Below are 23,089 nucleotides of genomic sequence, written 5' to 3'. Positions count from 1 at the left end.
GTTCTTAAAAAAAAAAAAAAAAAAAAAGACCACTGAAAGAAAATAAATAATTAAATAAGTGCAGCTAAAGTCTTAAAGGCACACCTGACGCCACGGAGACGCAAATGATGAAACAATCTTCCAGCGTCATTGCCTGTTACTACTAGTCCCATAATGCATTGCTGTAGTTTCCCGCAGACATGGCACTGACGTTGCTTTCAAGTTCGGCTCGGACATTCTGTAACTTCAATCACAGCTTCATCTTCATCTTGGTGGAGGGCTCTGTCTACTGTCATTTGAAATTTTAAAAAGTGTGTTATTATTATTATTATTATTATTATTATTATTATTATTATTATTATTATTATTATTATTATTATTATTATTATTATTATTATTTCATATTTTTTTAACTGGAAATTGTTAAGCAGGTAGACTTCTAGGTAGTGCATCTTATCCAAATTTGACTTTTAATTGATCTGTATTTCAAGCTTAACCCATCCATATATTGCGGTTTCCTCCCATGCTAAATTCTAATGCCATGACACCAAAAAGGATTAAAAAAAAGGTTAAAAATCCTTAGTCTTTTACAAATAAAGGTTTCGTAAATATCAGTTCCTAAGAATACAAGATTACCTTTTCCTGAGGAGAAATTCAAGTTTGAGCCCTGTTAAGAAAAAAAGCATTACAATTGAACAATGTTCTCTGGGGGGCAGAAAATTCAGTTTTGGTCCCATCTGACCATAACACCATATTTTAATTGTTTGCTGAGTTTTGACGTTAACCACTCTTTAATAAAAGCCAGATTTTTTTTTTTAGCGAACTTAAAACCCATTAGTTTTTCTCTCAGCAAATTTTACCACTTGAGTAGTGGTCTACAACTCCTCCAGCCGTCTCCCTTTCCATTGTCCAACGATGGCCTGAACTTGGAGATGCTGAAAGCTGAGGATATTGTTTCATAAACCAAACTTTTATTAAACTTCTTCATGCCCTTAACCTTAGAACCATGTGTGCTTCTTGGTCTTGAAGATGCTATTTGCTTGCCAACATTCTCCAAAAAACCTTGGTCTTTCACAGAACAGGTGCATTTTTCTCACAGTGGCTCTATTACTTAGGTAACTTCTGAAGCCAATTGGCTGAACAAAATTATTTTATAGCGTTGTCAGAGTAAAGGGGCCTAGACAAAAAAACATGCATCATTTTCCTTCTGCTTCATAATTATTTGCCATCACAAAAGAACTCATACATTGAACTTCGAGGTCATGTGCTGTGAGGACTTTGGCAACATACACCCCCCCCCCCGTTCACACAAGAACACAATACCTAACACATGTAGGACCACTGAAAGTACAGTTCAATGAGCGCGCCCCGGAAATCGCAGTGAAGTCGCCGGGGTTTCCCCGTTTCCTACAGACCCTGAAGGCAGCACGACTCCGTACCACTACGAGCAGCGGCAGCAACAGCAGCAGCAGCAGTGTATGTGGTGGTGGAGGCGACGCTTTCTCCTTTCGGTAACCTAAACAATGACTCCTACTACAGACCGGAGGAGAGCCCACTAATAGAATGCTCCACACAGACCTAAAAGCCGACATTTCGCTGCTATTTCGTCCGCTCGCTTAAATGCCCCGAGCGTAAACATGTGGATACCTACAGAACATGAGAAATACGGCGTCGGTGAGTTCATTATTGCCTTTTTTTATATTAATATCTGTAATATCGTTGTAAAGTGGGGGTGAAAGCTTGCTCTGTGTTGGTGCAGGCAGTTGTAGGGTTTGCCCGTGTGTGTGAATAAACGTTTCTAATGAATCGGAGGGATTGTTTTTACACGTATTAAGGCATCATCCTGGACTGTTTCGGCTTTAATTGAGTCTCACGTTGCAATAAAAAAAAAAAAAAAAAATAAACAAATCGCTCCAGTGCGTCAGTTTCTGCTCGGCAAGCCCGCATTTTGATATTTGTTTATTTGTATATTTTCTTGTTGTTGTTTTTGTTTGCTGAAATGAAGCGGAGAGCGTTTCTGAAATCGCTGTTTTTTTTCCCTCTGTGTGTTTGAATGGGAATCCCATCTAAGCTCCGGCCAGTCGCTGTTTTGTCGGAGTATTTCTGCTTCAAATGATTCGAGAGAAAAATCTCCCTTTTTAATAGGAAAAAGTGCTGTGCGCGATCTCAGGTTGAAATGGACCCGTGAAGATCATGGTAGTAATCTGTGTGTGTGTGTGTGTGTCCGTCCTCCACATCGCATTGTTCCAGACAGTCTGGGGGATCAAACACTCAAAACAACCGACAACAACGCAGGCAGCCGATGCCAGTTGTTTTTTTTTTGCGAGTCTACCTGCGCGTAGACTTTATCTCCTGTGCGTGTGCTTGCGTCAACGTCCCAGTGTTCGTCCGCAAAAGCAGGGGAGCAAGCCTAATGAGGTTCGAGGAGAGGGGCCAATCAGGAGGGACCCGAGTCTGTCTGTCATCCCCCCAGAGAGGCTGGCTCCGTAGAGATGCTGCTGGTCAACGCATGCCTCAACAGTCTCATTCAAAAGGACTCAATCATCGGATGGGAGTTTTTTTTGGCCACCTACTTAAAGCTGATTAAGCCGCAGTTTGGTCACCACGGGGACTGGTGTTGATTCTTTGGTTGGATCATGTGCTTTAAATTGTCCCCCCCAAAATCCAGCACCCTTAGTCGGTGAGGAACACTGAACCAGAACCCAGCCTTTTGATCTCTCATTGTCACGCTGTGGTCTGGTCACTTGACTGCTGTGTGAAATCTTTTCCCCTGATGAGTGCTTGTTTCCCTTCCCCATCCGATCCTAAACGTCTGCACAGTTACGGCTAATTTCATCCGGTGCTACACACTCCTCGGGGAGGGGGGGCCTACACCTAAACCCAAACCCAGCTGTCAAAGTTCACACTGCTTGCTGAATTAAGCGAGGTCGTTTATTTTCAAGGCTAAATAGTTACCATTGTCCCTAGATTTCTTCTTAAATGTGCCCGAGTTAATTGGATGATTTTGTTTAATCCTTTGTTTTCCCACCCTTTTTTTGCACAAAAAACAGCAGCAAGAGTCTTTTAATTAGCTGTGATTTGTTCTATAAGACGCGCTGGCAGCCGCACACTTCATTGTGAGTTGTTTCTCTTTTGGGGGGAAGGAACAGAAGTGTTTTCCTGTTGTGAAATGTTCCGGCAGCATAATCCACAGGCGCGCACGAACGCACGCCAGCGCGGCAAGAGGCCGTTTTTACGGCGCAGAGGAGCGACGGCGACCTTTAGCCACAGGATGTGAACTGGGTGAAATCAGAGGGTCAGTTTGTCTGGACGGTGTCTGGAGGCGTTCATTCTGTTGGATCTACTGAATCGATACGGCCAAAAGAGAAGCTGCTCTGTGCTTACGGAGCGTCATGGGGGGGGCGAAGGTGGAAAATCAGACGGACGAGGTTATTTGATGACCAAAAAAAAAAAAAAAAGTCGAGAACGCCGATGTTTGAGCCAAATGGTGACAAATGGGAGAAGGTGGGGAGAAATTACTGGTTGAGTTACAACAGGAATGGTGTATTATTATGTGACAAAATTAAGGGCTTACCTGCGTGATTTTGGGTCCCAGGGGTCCCCTGTTTTTCGAGGGGGAATGGGGCAGGCTTGATTCCCGTTTGTACCTGTAATTCTTTTTTATTTCAGATAGATTGGGAGTCTTCGGGAGCCAGGGGGGGGTTTACTGGGAGCACCTGGATCCACTCTACTCTACTTTTTTAAACGAGGGTGACCTGGCAACGTTTGAGTAGCTGTTTTTGATATTTTTCATCAGACGTGCGTGCGCCATGACGTGGTTGTTGGTACCGTTGCTTAGCAACAAGAAGGTCCCTGCTTTATTTTGGACTTTGCACCTTCTGGCCGTGGCCCCCTTACCTCTGTAGGTGCGTCCTTCCACCACCCAGGAACCTGCATGTTGGGTCAAATGGCCGTCGGTGCGAGTACGTTTTTGCATTCTGTGCTGCCTGGTGATGGACACCTTGGCCCGTCCCAGGTGTGACCTGCCTCCTACCAAATTGCTGCTGGACATTGATGTCGGGGGCACCCATCAGGACCCCTGCTCGGGTCAAGGAGGTAGTAAACATGGTGTGCTGGATCAGACAATGCCACTCATGTACTCATACTAAACTGATCAGTTTGGTTCACTTGCTCATAGTTAAACCTGAGTTGATTTAATAAAACACATTGACATGCTGTTATATTTATCTGGTGTTCCACTTCTGTTATTTCTTAAAGGGCTTGGTTGTGACAGTGCATGCAAGCTGTGGGATTATAGCCTACCTTTAACTATTATGCCAGCATACCCTACCCGGAAGCGTCTCCAGTGGCGTATGCTCTTAAAAAAAACTATTTTATTTTTATTTATTTATTTATTTGCAGAGGCATTATCAGACAGAACATCAGATTAACAAGATTCCTGTCTGAAACATGGCAGTCATGACCATTGATCTCCGCCAAAAATCTCTGGAAAGAACATCAAGTGCTTTCCTATATCCCCCAGTAGGTTGTACAAAGCTTTTACCTGCAAGAACCTAGATTAGTTTTTTTTTTTTTTTTTTATGTTACACCAGTCATTCTGGGCTCTGGAATTGCTGTAATATTCAAATATATGTCCAAGTAAGCCCCTCCGTTAGCCATTTTAAATGTGACTCTGATCCCCAGGTACGCTCAACGAGCGTTCTACCCACCTTTTGACAGGGAGCCTTGTACGTTTAATTTTTTTTTTCTGACGGCTTACGTCTTCAGATCCTTTCGGGAACATTTGATCTCGGGGGCAACTCGAGATGAGCTCCGAATGCCCTTCTGTCTAATTGGAACGCTGAAGTCGTTTGATGTGAATTCGACTTATGAGCAGAATTGTGGCCCCCCCCTGGACGACGGGGAGCCACTGCTATTCATGAAATATGAATGGAGTCTTAGCGGGTTGATATCTGGATGCCAATTAAGCCATCAGTAGAGTAATTATTGGTAATAAGCTATTACAAGGAGGTTAGAAGATTAAAGAATGTTTTTTTCTGGCTCTGTTATAGAAGGGATGAGACGTTAGACTCAACACAAATCTTATAGTAAGGCATTTCAGTGTAAAGAGGTTTCCTTCATTGATATAGAGGTTAAGGTTCTATTTAGTAGGAATGATATTCAATTGAAACAAAACAATTTCTAATAATGGACGTACCCAAGGGTGTTTATGAGAATATGAAGAGCAGTCTGTCGCCGAGGTCACGGAGGACAACATCCTTTGACACGTCCGCTGGCTCCGCAGACCACTTGAGGCTAGACTGTGTCACGTTCGGCGAGAGTAGACGTTCGACAGAAGGAAACCTTTTTCCTCATTAACGCCCTTTTGATTCAGCCAATCAACCATGTCATTGCTCATCAGAAACCAGACAAGTAATTAAAACCGTTTTAAACGAGCCCGTCCTGAATCTGTTCCCTCCCAAGTGGAGTTCTACGCCGGCGCGCGACTCGAACAGAGTCCTTTTCTATGCATTCTTGTTGTTTTCTATGACTCCTCTGGCAAAACCCAGCTGTTGGCATCAACTGGCTGAGTTAGACGGGTGAACGGGAGGCTTTTCTCTCCTCCCATGGCTGACATTACTCCTACCTCCCTTGGGAGCATGTTGCTAGTTGGTTAGGTGCTGAAGGGCCGGTGGGGAGGGGTGAGTTGTTTAGGGTGCTGGCGCGTGTCAGGGGTGGACTTATTGTCAGGTCGGCTGCCTTGCCCTCAAATTCAGCTCCCTCTGTTATCCCCCTGCTCCGTAGGGGATTAGCAGGTTGTTTTGGAAGGAGGCCCTGAGGCCCATTCCACCATTATACCCATGATTTCTTAATGCAGCCAGCCCCAGGGCAATGTATGGGGGGGGGGGTGGTGGGTGACAGAGGCGTGGCGAGGTGAAGCCTACCAGCTTCTAATTGCTTCACCTCCCTGTGCTGAGATGGAACCCCTTCACCTCCGTGTGTTTGCCCACAAATATACATATGAACTGGCTTCTTGTCACTAGACACTCATTCAGCACTTTGGAGGCTCCCCTGTGAATTAAACAATATTGAATAATTAAGAGAGAACCGCCCAATATGGCTATATTCAATTTAATAGTGCCCTTGCCACGCTAATAAATCTACACGGACATGTGACATATGCCAGGATTGGTGCGTGTTTATTCGTCGCTGATTCGCCATGGCAACAATAGGCATTGTTGCACAAGCATGGAACAAGAAGTGGAGAATTAATTCATTCAATACGAAACCCAGGTTGCCCCAAAGGCTAATTTATTTGTCTATAATCATAGTTTGCTTATTTTCTGCCACACTCATTCAACCATATTGTTCCCATTGTTTGTGGTAATATAATGTCTAAGCTGATTTTTTTTTTTTTTTCGTAGACCCACTAAGATTCTATTATTATTCTCATTGGTGTATGTGACATATACAACACCATATGCTGTAATTGCCTGTCCAGATCCATGTTCCCTTTTTAAACCTGAGGGAATCTTTCCTTCATTTCCTCTGCAGTGGCAGTCTAGCATGCTCGGAGTAGCAAGACGGTGGATCATCTCATTGACGGACGGTTGAGTGATTACCAGTTAACAGGAATGCATATGGGTATTTTAATGGCCATTATCTCAGTTTGGCTTGACATGAATTATTGGTCACATTTGCATGTCTGCTGGCTGCTGCTGTTGTTGTTTTTGTCCTGTTCATCCGACCTGTAGCTGGAAGTTTTCAACGGGCAAGATCAGAAATTCAGAAAACCATCAAATACATGAATATTTCAACAAAAGATTTTTTTTATACTGTTTTGTTAATCGATGATTAGATTTTTGTTCATTGTTGATTTAAATTGTCAAAATCCAGTTTCTCTGTCAAGCACTTTTTTATACTATTATTTTTAAAACATAAAAGTGGACTAAATCAACTTAAGAAATGCAAAGCATTTTGCTAGTGTTAAAGTTGGCGTAATGCGAGTCATCAACTGTGCTCACAAGGTAGTTTGTAAATAACATTTTGACTTTGTCCAGGTGTCTGCTTTTAAGTCACAAATAGCTTGAATTAATAGAGACATTTGAAGCGTCCAAAATCTTTGCAAAATGAAATCCTTTTGTAATTCAACACATACGACTGACCTCTGACCACAGATGCAACCCCACTCTAGTGAGCCGACAATCGAGCAAGAATTTTGTTTTTAACCAACGTATATAGCGACATAACTTAACATGAACTGGGGACTGGGAAATGCAAAAAAAAAAAATCAAAGAATGTGTTTTTATAACTAGAGTGGTTAAATCAGATCTAGCACTTTTCTGTCCCACAGAAGGAGAAAAAAAGCAATAACTGACTGCTTTGTTAACTTGTAAGCTAGCATTATCACTGTTGCCCAACAGGAAGTTAGAAAAGCTGTGGTTTTGAAGGCCAACAAGCAATTTCTTGAAAAATAAGACAATGGTTTAAGTTTTATTGAATTTTCCCCAATGCTTTGATTAAGCAGATGTCTATTGTAGTCTTGTCGTTGTTAAATATGTGGTATCTATATTTATTACAGCAGTTAATGGCACCAAAGTTAATTTGGCAATGAGTTGTTCATAAAAAGATTGAAAAACTGATTTGGCATTATGATTGTGTATGCAACACACAGGCCATGCAAAAGCATTGGTTGACCAATATGAGGTGATCATTGCAACAGGTTATTTGCATATATTGTCATTTTTTTGACAATATATGCAAATAAATATTGACAATTGGGGTCGTTGAATACGAGCATCTCAGTGCAAGTGTTGCAACTCTAGTTTTGTATGCGTGGTTCCAGTAATCCCATTGGAGTTTCATGGCATCTTTAAAAGGAAAACAAAAATCTATCATTTGGGTTGTTATGGCTGCACTAAAATAGTTGAAAGCTATCCGTCGTAGAAAACAAACACAATTTGGTAAGCGCCACTGTGTAGCCGTACCCCTTTTGTTTTTCCTAAGCTGGTTGAAAGTCAAACTGGTGCTGGTTCTCTTTGCTCAATATCAGTCTGGGATTTCTGTGTCAGGGATGTTAATGGGATTTGCGCTATTAGGAATTCAACCATTTAACTGATCAGTAGCGCCCCTGCAGCGGAGGCAACAGAGGCGTGTGCTACACGTTTGTGTATTAGCTTGTTTGTGTGGGTCGAGGGGAGAATAACAGACATGCCTCTCTTCATAAACGAAGAGCGTCTGCCAGTGGCAATCACTTTGAGTGGCAGGTGAGAGGAGCTGTTTATGCATGGAGAACTGCTTCATTTTTAATGTTGTCATTTAGAGCAGAAGACTCATTTCCTGCACTGCCGTGGCCTTAGTTCTGTCCGGCATGTGGTGGTGATTCAGGCATCCGTGCATTGATCGTAGAGGAAGTGGTCATTGATTTGCAGGACCCAGCGCGCTAATGTGACCTCAAACCTGCAGTTCCCCCCCCCCCCTTAAACCTCATTTTTGTGATAGTTACACAAACCCACTGCCGAGTTAGCGAAACTAGTATGTATGTTCACTTCATTGTTAGCAGGCCAATGAAAAGGAGTTTCAATCTCAGGATGAACCATGGCTTGAGCCGGTTTATCTTCACATTCCTCTTAAGACTGTATTTTACCTTCTTTGTGGCCCTTTTCTACCATACATCCCCTTCCACTTAGCTTTCCGTTAAAATGCTGAGATACAACATTCTCTAAATGTAGGCAGGTTTTCTAATAATGGCCTTTTATGACTTTCCTTTTTGGTGGAGGATATCAGCGGCTCTCCGCATAATAACTGTCTAATAAGAAATGTACCCCATGACTCTATAAGCCATTACATTGGCATGACATAACGCTGTTCATTTTTTTTTTTTATTGGTCTTATGTAATATTTTTCATTTACATCCACTTTGTTCTGCTTTCTAGTTCAGTAGATTTTTCCTGTGCATTATGATGCAATGATCTATGTATGGGCTTGTCCTAGATTCTGGCATGTGTAAATGTGCTAAAGAGCCTTTAACAAGATTGTGCATAAAAGAGCAGCACAAATCTGCTCATTTCTTCTTAAGTGCCTTTCGATGGATCGGGGTCCCCTAAGACTTTATGAGTTATGAGCAGAGTGCAAATCAGGATTATATTGTAGGTGTAAGGCATACAGGAAGGAAGGGAGGTGGAAGCTGGCGTTGCCTCGACCTCGTCTGGGTGTTCATTGAGCAATGGTGTCTGAATTTTTTTTTCTCTCACATTTGCTCCGATGTTGTGTTGAAGTGCCTCAATTAAAATAGAAATACCATTGTATTTCCGTCGTGTTCATCGGTTTTCTTTTCCCTTGTGTCACCCCTCTAATTTTCTTTCCACCTTCTCTGCCTGGCTCATTTCTCGTAGGGCGAGCTCTTTTCAGAGACAGCAGGTCGCACTGTGATGACCCTTATCTTATTTTCTGACTCCGTTTCCTGCGCTGTTGCTCACTCATTCCTGTTCTGTCTGGTTTTCTCTTCCCTTTATTTTAGTAGTCCACTTCCCAGGGTCTGTGCTGCAGTCTTTTTTTTCCCCACCTTTATCTCTCTTCCACATACATCCTTTTTCTCGCCCCCCATCCATGCTCTCAATCCATACTCACCTGTCCTAGAAATCCCCAGATACAGCATGTGTGTGTGTGTGTGTCTGAGTCTGTGTGCTTCATATGTGATTTTGTGCTCTCTATTTTGCAAGCGTGTGTGTTCACGTTGGCCCCAGCAGACTGCAAGTCTGAAGATGATGAAACACCGCAGACAGCATAGGTGGCGTTGGAGTGTAGATACAGAGCATCTTACACATCTATTTGCACATCTTCCGATCACATCGCTTCTAATGTTTTGTTTTTTTTTTCTCTATTGAAAGAATTTCTCAAATGGGATTTGAGAATGTTAACCATTTTAAAAGCGGTGAGAACTGAGAACCCAATGTATATTTATTGCACATTTTGGGACACTTGATACTTGAGATGCATAATACCAGATTTTTGTCTTGTAATTTAGTCGGATGGATGGAAGCATGCATTGAAGTGGAAAACGGTTAATTAATTGACTGGCAGAAACATTTGTCTGATACTTATTGGCCTCAAGGATTGCCCAATATCCTTGCAAGTACCAAGGGAGGTTCAGAGGGGAACTAGCCTCTTTGTCTCTGAGCACTCAGTTAGATCTAGGATAAATTCTGATCCTAGGTTAAAAACAAACTAAGCAAAAACTAATCAGGGGGATCAGTAAAATAAAGTAGAAATATTAGGCTTTGAATATGTGCCAGATTTTTTAAATATCAGCATTGGGAGATATTGGAATCATGTGAAACTGTTTGTTTGCACCAATAAAGGTTCCAGTAATAACCCAATGTGTTTGTAAGGATCTGTTCTCAGCGCAGAATGATCTGTTTCAGGTTTGACCAGTCAAGGCATTTTAGATTTTAAACTATAGATCATTAAGTACTGCACAGATAACTTAAAATCCAGTGAAACTGCCGTTTTCTTTAGCGCAGAGGGAAGCAGATGAGGGAATCAGATACCATCTTCCGCATCGTTTGGGGCTAAGTAAGCCGGTTGTGGTATTCTCACAGTCATCTCACATTGCTTTCAAACCATTCATGTATTGTCTGGTCCCTCTCTCTTCAGCCGCCCATAAGTAGCAGCAGTGTGGTCGGCTGGTCCGTCCAACAGAGAGTCCTCAGGTTTGATAGCTGACTTATATTAGCTTTGACTGAGACAGCAATTAGAGAGTTCTTTCTTAAGATGGACTTCACTTTGACAAGAAATATTGCTTCAGTACAGCAAGATCTCATTAAACTTCTACGACGCTTGATGGTCTCACATTTTACTGAAATGTGTGTTTTACAGGTAGGCAAAAGGTATATTGTTTTCCATGGATTAGGTTTCAATCCAATCAGCTATGGTCCTTTTTACTATGCTCCCCGTTCTCTCTCAGTTTACTTTAGAGAGCCGCTGATCTTATAACACCTTGGCATTTATGTTTTGCAGTTTATTGCACCTGTCAGTCAAACGCAATAAAAGTGTAAATATTGTTGTGTAAGCCTTCCCATCTACCAGTTGAGGTTCTTTGTATAGGTACCTCCTATCTTCTGTGCTCATACCTAAAGTCAGAGCATGCTTTAGTCCCAGAATTGATGATGAAAGTCTCTTTCAGATTGCATAGCCAGACTGCAGGTATGTCGTATCAGTGTATGTTGACTGTGGGCTCTGTAGCCGTGGCGGTGGCATTGATTGAGACCCCGCACTGTCCTCGCTGAGATTGACCTGTTTTCACTTCTCCATCACTCATTGTGTCTCTGGAAAGATCACGGAGGGAGGATCAACCGCTGCCTGGCCGATAACTCTCCAACCTTTGCGTCTGTCGGCAGTCTTATTACCCACTCAGTGTGTTTCTGATAACCACAGCAGAGGCAGATACTGTGCCTCTGCTATAGTTAAGTCTGCCCCGGACATTTGCACTTTGTCCCCTTTGCGGTCTGTGCATGCAAGCGATCCGTTTCCTGCTCTCATCGTGAGATGGTGCTTTGCGTTGTCAACGACTCAACCCGCTGTATGTGACGGGTTAACGCGCGGCCTGGCTTCCACACTCGTTACCTCCCCCTCATTTCCTCTCGCTGCCCAGGCAGAGGTACCACTTTGATGTCAGGTTGAGTTTCTAAAGTCTTTTTGTTTGTTTTTTTCCCTTTTAGTTTTGCTGCCCCCCTTTTTTCTACCTCTAGTTTAAGAAACCAAATCAGTTTATTTTAAAGGCAAGATTGCTTTGCAGATTGAAACTGATTTACTCTAAGGAGGGGTACTGGACAAAGAGCTTTTTTTTTTGTTCTTCGTTTAGATGCAAAATTCGGATTCAGTACCGTGAAAAGAGATTTCCTCCAGTGAAAGTCCGCCAACAGCTCAGACTGCTTCCCCTCATTTGAACAGTTCACATGAATTCCTAAATAAATTGTGTGGGTTTAAAGCATTATTGCCTCCGAGAGTCTGTTTAATTCATCAGGTTTACTAAACCTCCAACTGTGACCCAGTTCACTTCTTACATCTCTCCCATCAACCTTCTTCAGGGACTTTTACTATTTGGAACATTTATCCACATCAGAGGAAAGCTTTCCAACCACACAGGCAGCAAGTGAGTTTTTAGTTAAGTCATTAAAATTAATAAAAACTGATAGTAATAATGAAGAAAAAACAGACAAGTCTGAGCTAGCGGTTTGTCTGTAGGGAAAGACTACAAGTCATTTCCTGCTTCTTAATGTCAAATAGAAAAGGGGCTGATCAGTATTCTCCCATCAACACCAAAGGTTGGCATTGCACTGAGTTCGGGGCTGTCTTTGTTTAGGTTCTTATTTTGGAAGTAGCATAAGAAGGTTTCTTTTGTTGGTTCAGAAAGCCTGTTTTGTTCTTCTCCTGGCATCTAACCCGTCTAGCTGCGGACTATTTTTGAACCTTCCCCCCTGAAAAACATCCTTAGTTTATGTAATGATGGTCTCATAACAATTTGTCAGCGGGTCGGATGTTATTCCAGCTGTACTAGTCAGAAACGCAGCAACCCGAAAGGTTGATGGTCAGTTTTTTTATGGGGTGTGAGCTGCTAACTCTAGGCCAGTTTGGATTAGCCTTTTAAGATGCTCATAAATAACACAAACTTATTTGTGCAAACTTTGCTATAAGAAAACCCAAACAAACAAAATAACCATATAATTGGAAATGAGCTTTAGGCTGCTTGCGAAAGATAGTAAAAATGGAAGGTATCATACCTGCCCATTTTGGATTTGGGATATCATTCATCAGTTCATACTTGCCTAGGTAACATTTTTACTGACCTTGCAACAGCTTGTTTCAGCCTCTGCATCCACTTATGCATGGAATGATTCAAAATAATTTTCTCCACGTGTATTCATTGTCTTCTCTATGGAATTGTAACTGTCATATATAAACTGCATTTGTCCAAGTTGTATGCTTTTCACCATGAACTGACGGCCTGTCCAAGGTCCACCCCACCTCTCACCCAATGAGCGAAGAGAGGTGAATATATACAGTCAGATTTAAGCATTTTCCGGCATCATCTTTATCCCTAATTCAGAATGGCAAAACAAATTAATGTGCAATGGCCAGTTGCATTTTACAGGTGCAAAATGAAAGTATACGGGTTCCTACATAGGACTTTAAGACATTATTGATAGCCTTTACCAGAACCCTACCTGTTGATCATTAACACCACATTTTTCAAAGACCAAACTACTATTTTACTGTTTAGTTACCAATATTCTTTAAAATTAGCCAAGCCAAAATTATGTTTCGTCAAAATAAAATAAAAAAGTCAGCTATTTCCAAGAATACTTTAACTTTTGACTCTTGTTGTAGTTGGGATCAACAAAAACTCTGTACACAGACAAAGCACCACTTAAGTGCGTATTGCATAAGAGTGAAGAAAAGGGGGTTATTTTTTATTCACGCTGCTTTTGTCATTTAAGTTCAGCTTGTGGAAAAAAATGCACGTGAGCTTCACACCTACATACAGAACTGCTAAAACCTCAAAGGTATCTAATTATCTTACAGACATTCACCTCACAACTGTAAGGCAGTGCTTTTTCTCATAACAGCACAGCAAAATGCAATTACTGCAATGAATATGTTGGTACATGAGCTTGGTAAACATTATATTTAGACATTATTTTGTTTTGACATACACTGAACCCTCCCAAATTGTGCAGGCTCGCCATCCTCCAATACAACACTAACTACACATCCAACTTTCTTTAAAGATGTTATTTTCTAGAGTGGCTTGCTTGGCAATTACCAAAAGAAAAGAAGTTCTTTCAGCCCTTGTTTTTCTACATTTAAACTGTTCCTGTTCTGTTTGATGATGCAGTGTTACTGACTCAAGATCAGATTAACATTGATTGTGATCATGTTACTTGTCAATTGATATAAGAAAGCTGATTATGATTTTGTCCAAGCAATATTCCTATCTGCCATTGGCTCTCTTATTTTATGTTAATTATTAAGTAATGCAAAGGCAATTATTATTATTATTATTATTATTATTATTATTATTATTAGTAGTAGTAGTAGTAGTAGTAGTAGTAGTAGTAGTATTTTAAGAAATAGTTTGAAATTTTTATATATACAGTTGCAAAGAATGATTCAAGGGTATGTGAGGAGATATATTTTCAGTCTGAAGCAGGTTAGACTCTTGAAGGAACAATAGTGAGGAGAATATTCAGCAATAAAAAGATATTTGGCTAAGGTTGGCATACTAGAGACAATAGATTACCACTCTCTCCAGTGGTAATCTGCCAACAGGTTCTTCTTAAAATCACTGATTAAGAGAATATCCCATGTTAAGTCCTTGATGCCATTATCTGTTTGGTTTATCAAAGGATTGGTGAATTAACCCAGATCAAGATGTAGTTGTGTCGATCTTCTAAGAAAGTAAGAAACAGGGAATGAATCATCCTAATTAAGACTGGACCCTACAACGTGCTGTTGTACCAATCGGTGTTCTTTGCACGATAAGTGTTGCTTGAGTTTTAATCTTCTTTGAATCCTGAACCTGGAAGCAATGCTGCTACAGGCACTTGTATCAGTTCTGTTAGTTTGTGACAAGCTTGCCAAAAACAACATTCAGCAGTCATGTGATTGGCTCGAATTGCCCCTTGTTTGCTGGAAGCACAACCTCCCTCAAAAAAAAAAAACATCCACCTGGTGCTTCTATTCCCTCCCCTCACCAGTTGCACCCTCAGGGGAAGGAGTGTTGAGAAACTATGGGCGGAAAATAGTGCAGCAACTGAAATGGATCCCCTTTGTGTGGGTGTTTTTTAAAAGGAGGGAAATGGGAAGGAAACCCCCCACCGTGGAAGTCTTTGTTCAGGGAATGAGAGCACTTGGACTGGGCGATGATGGAGGATGGACAACCCAGGCCAGCTGGTTCAGCACGTCAGAGGAGTTGATGGGAGGCAAAAGGTATTTTTCCATACGCAGCATGAGCATTAACTGCAATCCAAGTAACTTCCATCATAGTGGCCGGTTGTGTACGTTTGACTCCCCAAGGATGTTTGAATTTAAAAATAGCATCGCCGCTTGTCAAGAAGCATTTTCCCACGGAGTTATCTCCTGTGTTAAAGGATCGATACTGGAAATCGCTTTCTAGATCATGTATCACTCTTCCTATCTATTAGCAACTTAACGACCCATCGGGGGGGGGGGGGGGGGGGGTCTGATTGTCTGGTTGGTGTAAATCACAGAAGCCAGTATTACATTCCAATACTCGCGCACATCCAGCATCCTCCGGCCTTTTTGAAGAGAGTAGCTTTCATTATGTTTCCTCGTTTCAACTTCAAAGAGTACATCTGAAGTGTTTGTCTTGCTTTTGAAACACGACTCCTTGCTTCTTGATTTATTTCCCTCTACGTTAAAGAAATGTCATGTTTTGTAGATCCATCTCTGTTAAAAACGTCAGTAACTGGATAGTAGAGGGAAGCGTATTTCTCCACAGCCAAGGTCCATGTGAGTGGCTTGCAGGCTTAAGTCGATGCCCATGTTGAAAGGGAACCAGAGCATTGTCTTCCTTCCTGACCAGTCTGCCTTTGCTGTGCTGACATAATGACTATAGGAGGGCTAAAAATACCAATGCACAAGTGGAGCATGTGTCACCGCACGCAGCTATGACAAACGCTGTCGGACGGGTGCTGATGCTGCCGTTTTATCTTCATGCAGCAGTGGAAGAACGTTTTTGGCTTGTAATTGAAATGAAAATATAACTTATAACTCAGTCTACAGGTAGCGGGAATGTGGGTCATCCGTCAGCCCCCTCTCCTCCAGCCTGGACTGAGTTCAAAGGTTAGTATGGTAATGGTGGTGATTGAACAGGGGTGTACCGTAGCATTGATTTTTTTGCGGGGTAATATTTCCAAACACCATCATTGCTGATGCGTCACCCGTAAGCTCACCCCAGTCCCCTCGGCTGGACTGTAGCGATAATCCTCTTTGCACTGGGTGTCCTAATGCACATGTTATCTTACCGTCACCACCTATGAATACAGACCTGGCAGGAGTGGGTGTTTTTTGTCTTTTCTGCTTTATAGCAGGACAAATTACACATACGACACAATTTATAGACGGCACAACAGATAACCAGATCCTTTTATGTCCATACATAGTCCAGTTTATAGTTTAAATCTTTATCTTCTGTTTACATCACCAGTGCGTCATTTTTTTGCAGATGTCGAATAACAAAAAAATCTATAGATTGCAAAAAATGAACTTCAAGCAAGTCTGATTCTAGGCAGGGGGCGGTTACCTTTTTATGAAGGTTTACCAAGGTGTTAAAAAATGTAAACTGCAAAATATTCTGTAATGTCCCTACAATCTAATGAGATCACAGGGAGTGACCTTTTTGGGCCTTCTCACTCCCAACCTATTGCTGTGCACTGCTAGTCAGGGTATTAAGCTAGAAACATGCAAGCCACAAGCTTTTTTTTCATGCATGTAGTATGTGCCCCCTTATTTTGACTCTCCCACATTATGTGCATATGAATGGAATTCCCTCACCAGTGATATTTGATTAGTCAATAAAGCAAATTTAGTTAATTTCCAATCCTTATGTCGGGTCCTACCGCTTTCTCGGGGTAGCTGCTAGGCTTCAAGTTGTCATCGCTAACTAGTTAATTCTTGTAAGGTCGGCACATTTTGACACGACTAGCATTTTCTGAACTAATATAATGGATTAGGAATAATTGCTGTTTTTCATTACTACACTAAACTTGCTGTTTTATTTTTCCATGATTAAAGCTTAAAGGTAAACAGCAACATTATATGCTTATAAAAAAGACCAAAATCTGTTTGATCATGATAAAATATAAGTTATATACACCAATCCTCAATCCTGAAAATGTTTTGATGGTCCTTTTTGTGGATAAAAATAGCCCCAGCACTGGGAACAATAACCACATATAAACATATGTGCCGCTATTTACCGACAGTATTGCATAAGTATCATAATGACTGTTTGCTTAATTAATAAAACGGTATTAAATAATGCCGGACTGAGCCTGACCCTATGCAATGCCTCGCAGTAAAGCGGCAGCTCGCCGTGATGGAACACCAACGATCTACAACAACTTTTTAGAGCCTCATATCAGAACATTTACTCACGTAAATCAACTCTGTGGTCACATCTGAGCCTCAGCAGGTTTAGCGGCTACTTCAGTGAACACAAACGTTCATGCCGTATTCCCAGCAACATTCTAGTCTTTTCCCTCTTGGAATCATATTTTCGTTTTTTTAACTGGATCTTGGACCATACTGCATTGTTTCGCTGGGAGATGGTTATAGCCATTAGCTACTTCCTTGTTCTATCCCCTGCTGTGCATGCACAGTGTTGTACTTTGTTCTGTTATTAAAAATAAACGCAAACGGCTTTATTTCCTAATAAACTGCGCAAAACAAAGTGTAAAATGGCAAAATAGTAACTAATATGCCAGCTGGATGTGATAATCTTTCATAAAAACTTTCTCTGCAATCAGAATGAGCTACTGGTGTATAAATAAATAAATAAATAAATGAAGTCTAACCTTTAATGCATTAGTGTGTGTTTGGACTACTGGTTTATACATTAAATGTTCGTGGTTCAAAATTGCAACTCATTTTGTGCTCACCTACATTTTTTTTTAAACCTCAGTGTGACATGAGCTATATTCATGTGTTTATAGTTACCCAATAAAAGTTTATTTAAAGACAATATCGCATGAGAAGTATGAGGAAGTTTCCCACATTGCCTGTTTTTGTGTGAGATGAGCTCTTTAGTTTTTAAATTGCCGTGAAAATTTTATTAATAGCGTCATGATTCTAAGCTAAAAAGAATACTAAAATGGACCTCCAATGGACAGTCTAGATAAACCCCAATAGGGAATCCTGGGCACTAGCATTTAAGTCCCTCTTACACCGGCTCCATTTGGCCTGGCTTTACTCGGCTCCGCCTGCTTAGCGAACATTTCAAATATAGTTTGTTCAGTCCCGGGCTGGGTTTTTTTTCGTCCTCCGGTCCTCTGCTAAAGAATCCTCTCCGAATCGGCGCGGCGCCAATATCCAATATCCACTGCGGTCAAAAGTCAGCAGTTTTGCACTTTAAAGTCCTTATTGCCGTTCTTGCCAAAAACTTCCGCTTAAAGCCGTACATTTTAACCCTGTGAGGCAAACTTTGGAACAGATCAGACAGTCTCCCCTCCCCTCTCTGCTTAGGTTAAGATGTGCCTTAATTATTAGTTAATCCCAGTGAATTATTTGAGCCACACTAGCATATTTTGCTATTGTATGTGAATTCCACTCAATGAACATTCTTTACCGGGATTCCTAACTGGGGGTCGGGAACCACCCCGGGTGTGGTGGGTCACGAAATGATCCAAATTTCATGTCAGAGATATACTTGTTTTAATAAAGCAAATATATGCCTTTTAATTGTGGAAAATTATCTTTTTCCTGAAAACGTATGACCTTTTAACTTTAGAGTCTGTCTGTTGGTGTCCTTATTTTGCACAAAATGTACCTGTTTTTATCTGGTTTATACTGTTCAAATTTAGAGATGTTGAGGGGCAGGCTTAGTTAGCCCATTTTATAGTGGTTACTATTTGATCAACTCTAACTTCTTTACAGCCACATTTTTATTTGCTGAAATATTGTCGTTTGGACTATTTTTCACATTTTACTTTTTAACCATATTTAGTTGTTGCTAAGAAGAAAAGTCCTTTTTGGACGATGTCAAAACAGTTTTGCTGTCCAGTAGTTGTAGTCATTTTGTCTTGCATGGAAAAAAAAAAAAATTAGAATTTGTGGAAATAATTATCCTGCACAACTAACTTGGATATTAGCCAACCAAGACGCTGTCTTATTCAAACACTACTTTATCCTTCAGTAGACATTAATGATTCAGTGTTGGACATGCTTATTGTGAGATATTGGATGAATGAGAGCTTGTCCTAGATTCTGATTTTATACATATTCTGAGCGTGCATTTTAAAGTTACTGTGGCTGTAACATGTTTGCATGGATATCTTGTATAGATGCCCTTTAGGTAGATCTTGGCTTAGCCATTCATCATCTTACTGCACTTTGGGAATCTTTGGTACCTTTTGTGGCCTGTATTCTTCTTGGGGATCAATTAAAGATTACATTTATACTGGAGAGCCTTTCAAATTTTTTTTACATTCCCAAGCTTTGAATATCCTGTTTTTAGATGTGGTAGGACCAGGACAAAAAAGAAAGTAAGATAAATGCCAACAAGACGTGAAGGGATATGGGTAATCTGGAACCACCGAGGCAGAAATAATATGAGGGTTGATGGGCTGTCAGTTGTCAGTCTACATGGAGTTTCTCTTCAGAGATGTACTGCCAATGCTGGCCAAGCACCATGCCGGTGGGTCTCTATTGGCTCCTTGCTGTGCTTAAGGAAGTCTCCCTGAAGCTCATTAGCATCTTTAGAATCTCAACCCTCCCTCAGGGAGTGTTAGGGATTGAACCGGCACACAAATGAGGCTACCTATCTAGTTTGTATACCCGTGTTCGTCTCTAACTGTGGGAGGAGAAATACAAAGATGGAATTAATCACCCTCCCTGTTCTCTCATCTCTGGTTTCCCTTCAAGTTCGGGGGCCCCTGTCGACTTTTTTTAACTAGTTCTGTTTAATTACTGTCAGCTGTAGAGGATGCACATGACTGATGCTGACCTACATCAGGAAACTGGGGCATTTCCTCACCATCACCCCCCCTCGCCAACTTTCTTACTCAACTCTATTGATGTCATCAGCGTGAACCCACGTGTGAGCATATTGGCTTTGCAGGACCATCGGTTTTGACACCCGGACTCTCCGGGTCGCGCTCTCATGCTTGCCCCCTGTCCCCTTGCGCTGCAACTGAATTTGGCCAAAGCTGCTATTTTACAAATCATTCTGAAGCATAAGAGGGGGGGGGATTCTCCTCCATTCGGGATCCCTGACAGGGACGAGAGCCATTATAAAAGGAATTGGAGAGCAGCCTCATTGTTCACACTGACGTGGTTGTGGTAATGGACGAGATCAAGGCAGAGTGTGAAGCAGCTCCTTGAAGACAAGCAAAATTCAAAGCAGGCACTGGGAATTGTGTTTTGTGTGTGTGTGTGTGTGTGTGTGTGGCAGTTGGGTATTGCTTAATTGTTTTTACGCCGTGAGACTGTTCAAGGGGAACATCTCTAACTCCTTCCCCCAGTGTGGTTCTCAATCAGTGCCGCTCTTGGCATCGCTATTCCCTTCGTGGACTGCTTTGACAACTCCAGCTCCCCTCTGCTGGCCCTTCTGACTGGCTTTCATTCCTGAAAGGAACAATTACAAGCAGTTTTTCTACTCTTTCTTCTTCTTCTTTTTTGTCTCTATTCCCCATCTATCCAAATCAAAAGTCCCACAGGCTCGTACAGGAATAATCCCTTCTTGATCCACCGGTGGCATGCGGGGGTCAAGAAAATGGTCACGATGACAGCTGAGCCCTTGAGCCTCACAGGAATGTTAACCACGTGCCCACACAAACATATATACTGACGCAGGCCATACAGGCGCTCAGTGTGTGGTTCACTGGGCATTTCATTCTGAAGTTTGTCACTGCAGCAATCTACTCCAAGCACCCACTCGCCCGTATTAGCTAAATTGCTCTTGTTTACATCGGCTCCAAGGGAACTTAAAGGCAGATAGCCTGCCTTCTTCATTTTTTTTATTATATGGTCTACAGTTCTTAAAAACAAGTTTGATGTTAGGTGATTAAAGCACTTAAGAGGACAGATACCAGTTTTCTATTAATTCTCATTTAGAATGACATTTGTGGTTCCTGATTTATTAGCATTATATTTTTACATAGGAAAGTGTGACAAAGTGGTTGTGAAATTTTTAGTTTGAGTTTTTTTGTACGATTGCGTAAAATTAGCTTCTGGTATATTTGTTTGCAACACCTACAATACATATTGTCTCAAATTTGCATTTTCTTTTCCCCCCCATATATTTTGTCACTATTAATGTTTGATTTCACCTTGATGCTTTTTTTAAGTCAAATTTTAACTGTTTAAGGCAAGGCAAATTTATTTATATAGCACAATTCAGTACTTTAATTTCAGTTCATTTTGATCTTATGTAATAGACCCTCTTTTTTTTTCCCCCAGCATGACCTTCCCCTCATAGGAATAAATGTTAAGCAGTGTCTGTATTACAATATAGATTGTCTCAAATTAGCATATTCTTTTCCCCCCATATATTTTGTCACTAGATATGTTTGATTTCACCTTGATGCTTTTTTTTAAGTCAAATTTGAACGGTTTAAAGTTTAATTTCAGTTAATTTTGATCTTATGTAATAGACCCTCTTTTTTTTCCCCCCCAGCATGACCTTCCCCTCATAGGAAAAAATGTTAAGCAGTGTCCTTATAGAAGTGGAAACTCCCACTCATCCGTCTTCCACATATTGTGGCTCATGGAAAGCAGGATGCATATCACATGGAGACGTATTATTTTTATGCTGAGGCTCGGGCTAGAAGGCTGATCCTGCTCTTGTCAGGTTGTTTGGCTCGGCCATGCCTCACCGCTGTTGCCGTCTTGTTATTGTTATCTGGGCCCTTTTGTGCGTATCTTGAGAATGAGATTTCAGATTTTCAGTCTTGATTGTTGCCTGAGACTCACCGGTGCACACTGTTGCACGCCTCTTCGTTGGGGAGGCTTTTAGGATTAAAAGGTGTAATTGCAATAGTTTTAAAGACAACCGTGCCCTAAACTTTCAAAGTTTAAGCCAGGATCGTCTTAGCATTAGCTGATGAAGGTATAGTCTGTTCCTTCGTCCAAAGGTGTAAGTGCACGTTGTTTATCGAGTCTCTACCAATCCAGCTATTTCTGTCTTGCATTTTGTCTTTGTCCGTCTACATTAAAAGTGCTCATATGATTCAGTTTAGACTTCAAATTAAACTGGCCTTTCCTATCAGTTGGAGAGGGCGACATATTCAGAGCTTCAGAAGAGGTCTTATTATGAAGCAGTGACTGGCAGCCATAGCTGATAATAAGGTACGCTCCAGTGGCTTGCATTTGTGCAGCACCTGCCATCTGTGTCCTTGAGTGGGCCCACTAAGTGTGTATGTGCGTCAATTCTTGTGAAGTGTCTTCAATCGCCTCAGCTCTGAGCACTTGCCGGGTGTTTAGGCTTTTCTTAAGGAAACACACTGTGGGTACGTGTGTACACCTAGCGTGTGCCTCTCTTTTCCCCCTCTATGATTTTTGTTTCCCATCTCCTGACCTTAAGAGGCAAATCTGAACATCCAAGTTGGAAACCTGTGTCTGGTAGCCCCTACAGCTAAGCGCCGATGAAGGACACTGCTGTCTTTTCATTCACTTTTATGCTTTTCATGCACTCCCCGCTGACTAGTACCACTTACTCTTTTTTTTTTCGCTCCTCACTCGCCTGTTATACAGTCTCTCTGTTTCTACTTGTCACTGGCTCCTTTGTTTTAGTTTTCTCAGGGAGAATTGAATAAAGGCTTCTGGGGGCAGGATTGGATTTGAATGTGTAGCCTGGTGTCTCCAGTGCATTTCCGTCACAAGTCCAGCGGAAGCTAGCCTGTTTAACCCCAGTCTTAATTTAATAAGTCTTTATCTGAGGGACATTTTCAAAAATGGCCGAATGGGGTGAAGTGGAACGCTCTGGGACCTGGAGGGGGCCAGGATGTGCCATACCTCCTTTGCATTTAATGAGACCGCACCAAAACAAGTTGCTTTCAGATGCGCCTCAGAATAGGGGTTAAAAAAAAAACGTGCTTTGTGTGCTACAATAATGAGCAATACAGACCACAGCTTTGCAAGTTCACTTTATGTAGACCACAACAGAATGATTTCAATGGGGAAAGGAAGGCCTTAAAATGCATGATATGACCCCTTTAGGGTAGGAGCAACACAAGCGATTAAATTTGGACCTTTGCCTCTTTTTCCATGTCAGCCGGTACATCTTATAGGAGATATATATGATATATAGCACTGTTATGGTATTTGTATGCATGATGGATGACCTTTCATGGCTAATGTATGGAGATGCATGTGGCCACCTTTGAAATCT

At 41.5% G+C, this 23,089-nt stretch overlaps 1 protein-coding gene across 1 annotated transcript in view; it reads left to right on the top strand.

The window, feature by feature from the left end:
- Positions 1-1,418: 1,418 nt before the first annotated feature.
- Positions 1,419-23,089, top strand: part of dock4b (dedicator of cytokinesis 4b) — a 155,962-nt gene continuing 134,291 nt past the window's right edge. Inside the window, exon 1 of the mRNA XM_036148815.1 lies at positions 1,419-1,653. Within this exon, the coding sequence (XP_036004708.1) occupies positions 1,617-1,653 (37 nt within the window). The 5' untranslated portion in view covers positions 1,419-1,616. The remainder of the gene's footprint in view (positions 1,654-23,089) is intronic.

Source organism: Fundulus heteroclitus, chromosome 17 (genome assembly GCF_011125445.2).
Source record: "Fundulus heteroclitus isolate FHET01 chromosome 17, MU-UCD_Fhet_4.1, whole genome shotgun sequence".
NCBI lineage: Eukaryota > Metazoa > Chordata > Actinopteri > Cyprinodontiformes > Fundulidae > Fundulus > Fundulus heteroclitus.
The sequence above is the reverse complement of the archived record's forward strand: the minus strand, read 5'-3'. Positions and strand labels throughout refer to the sequence as shown.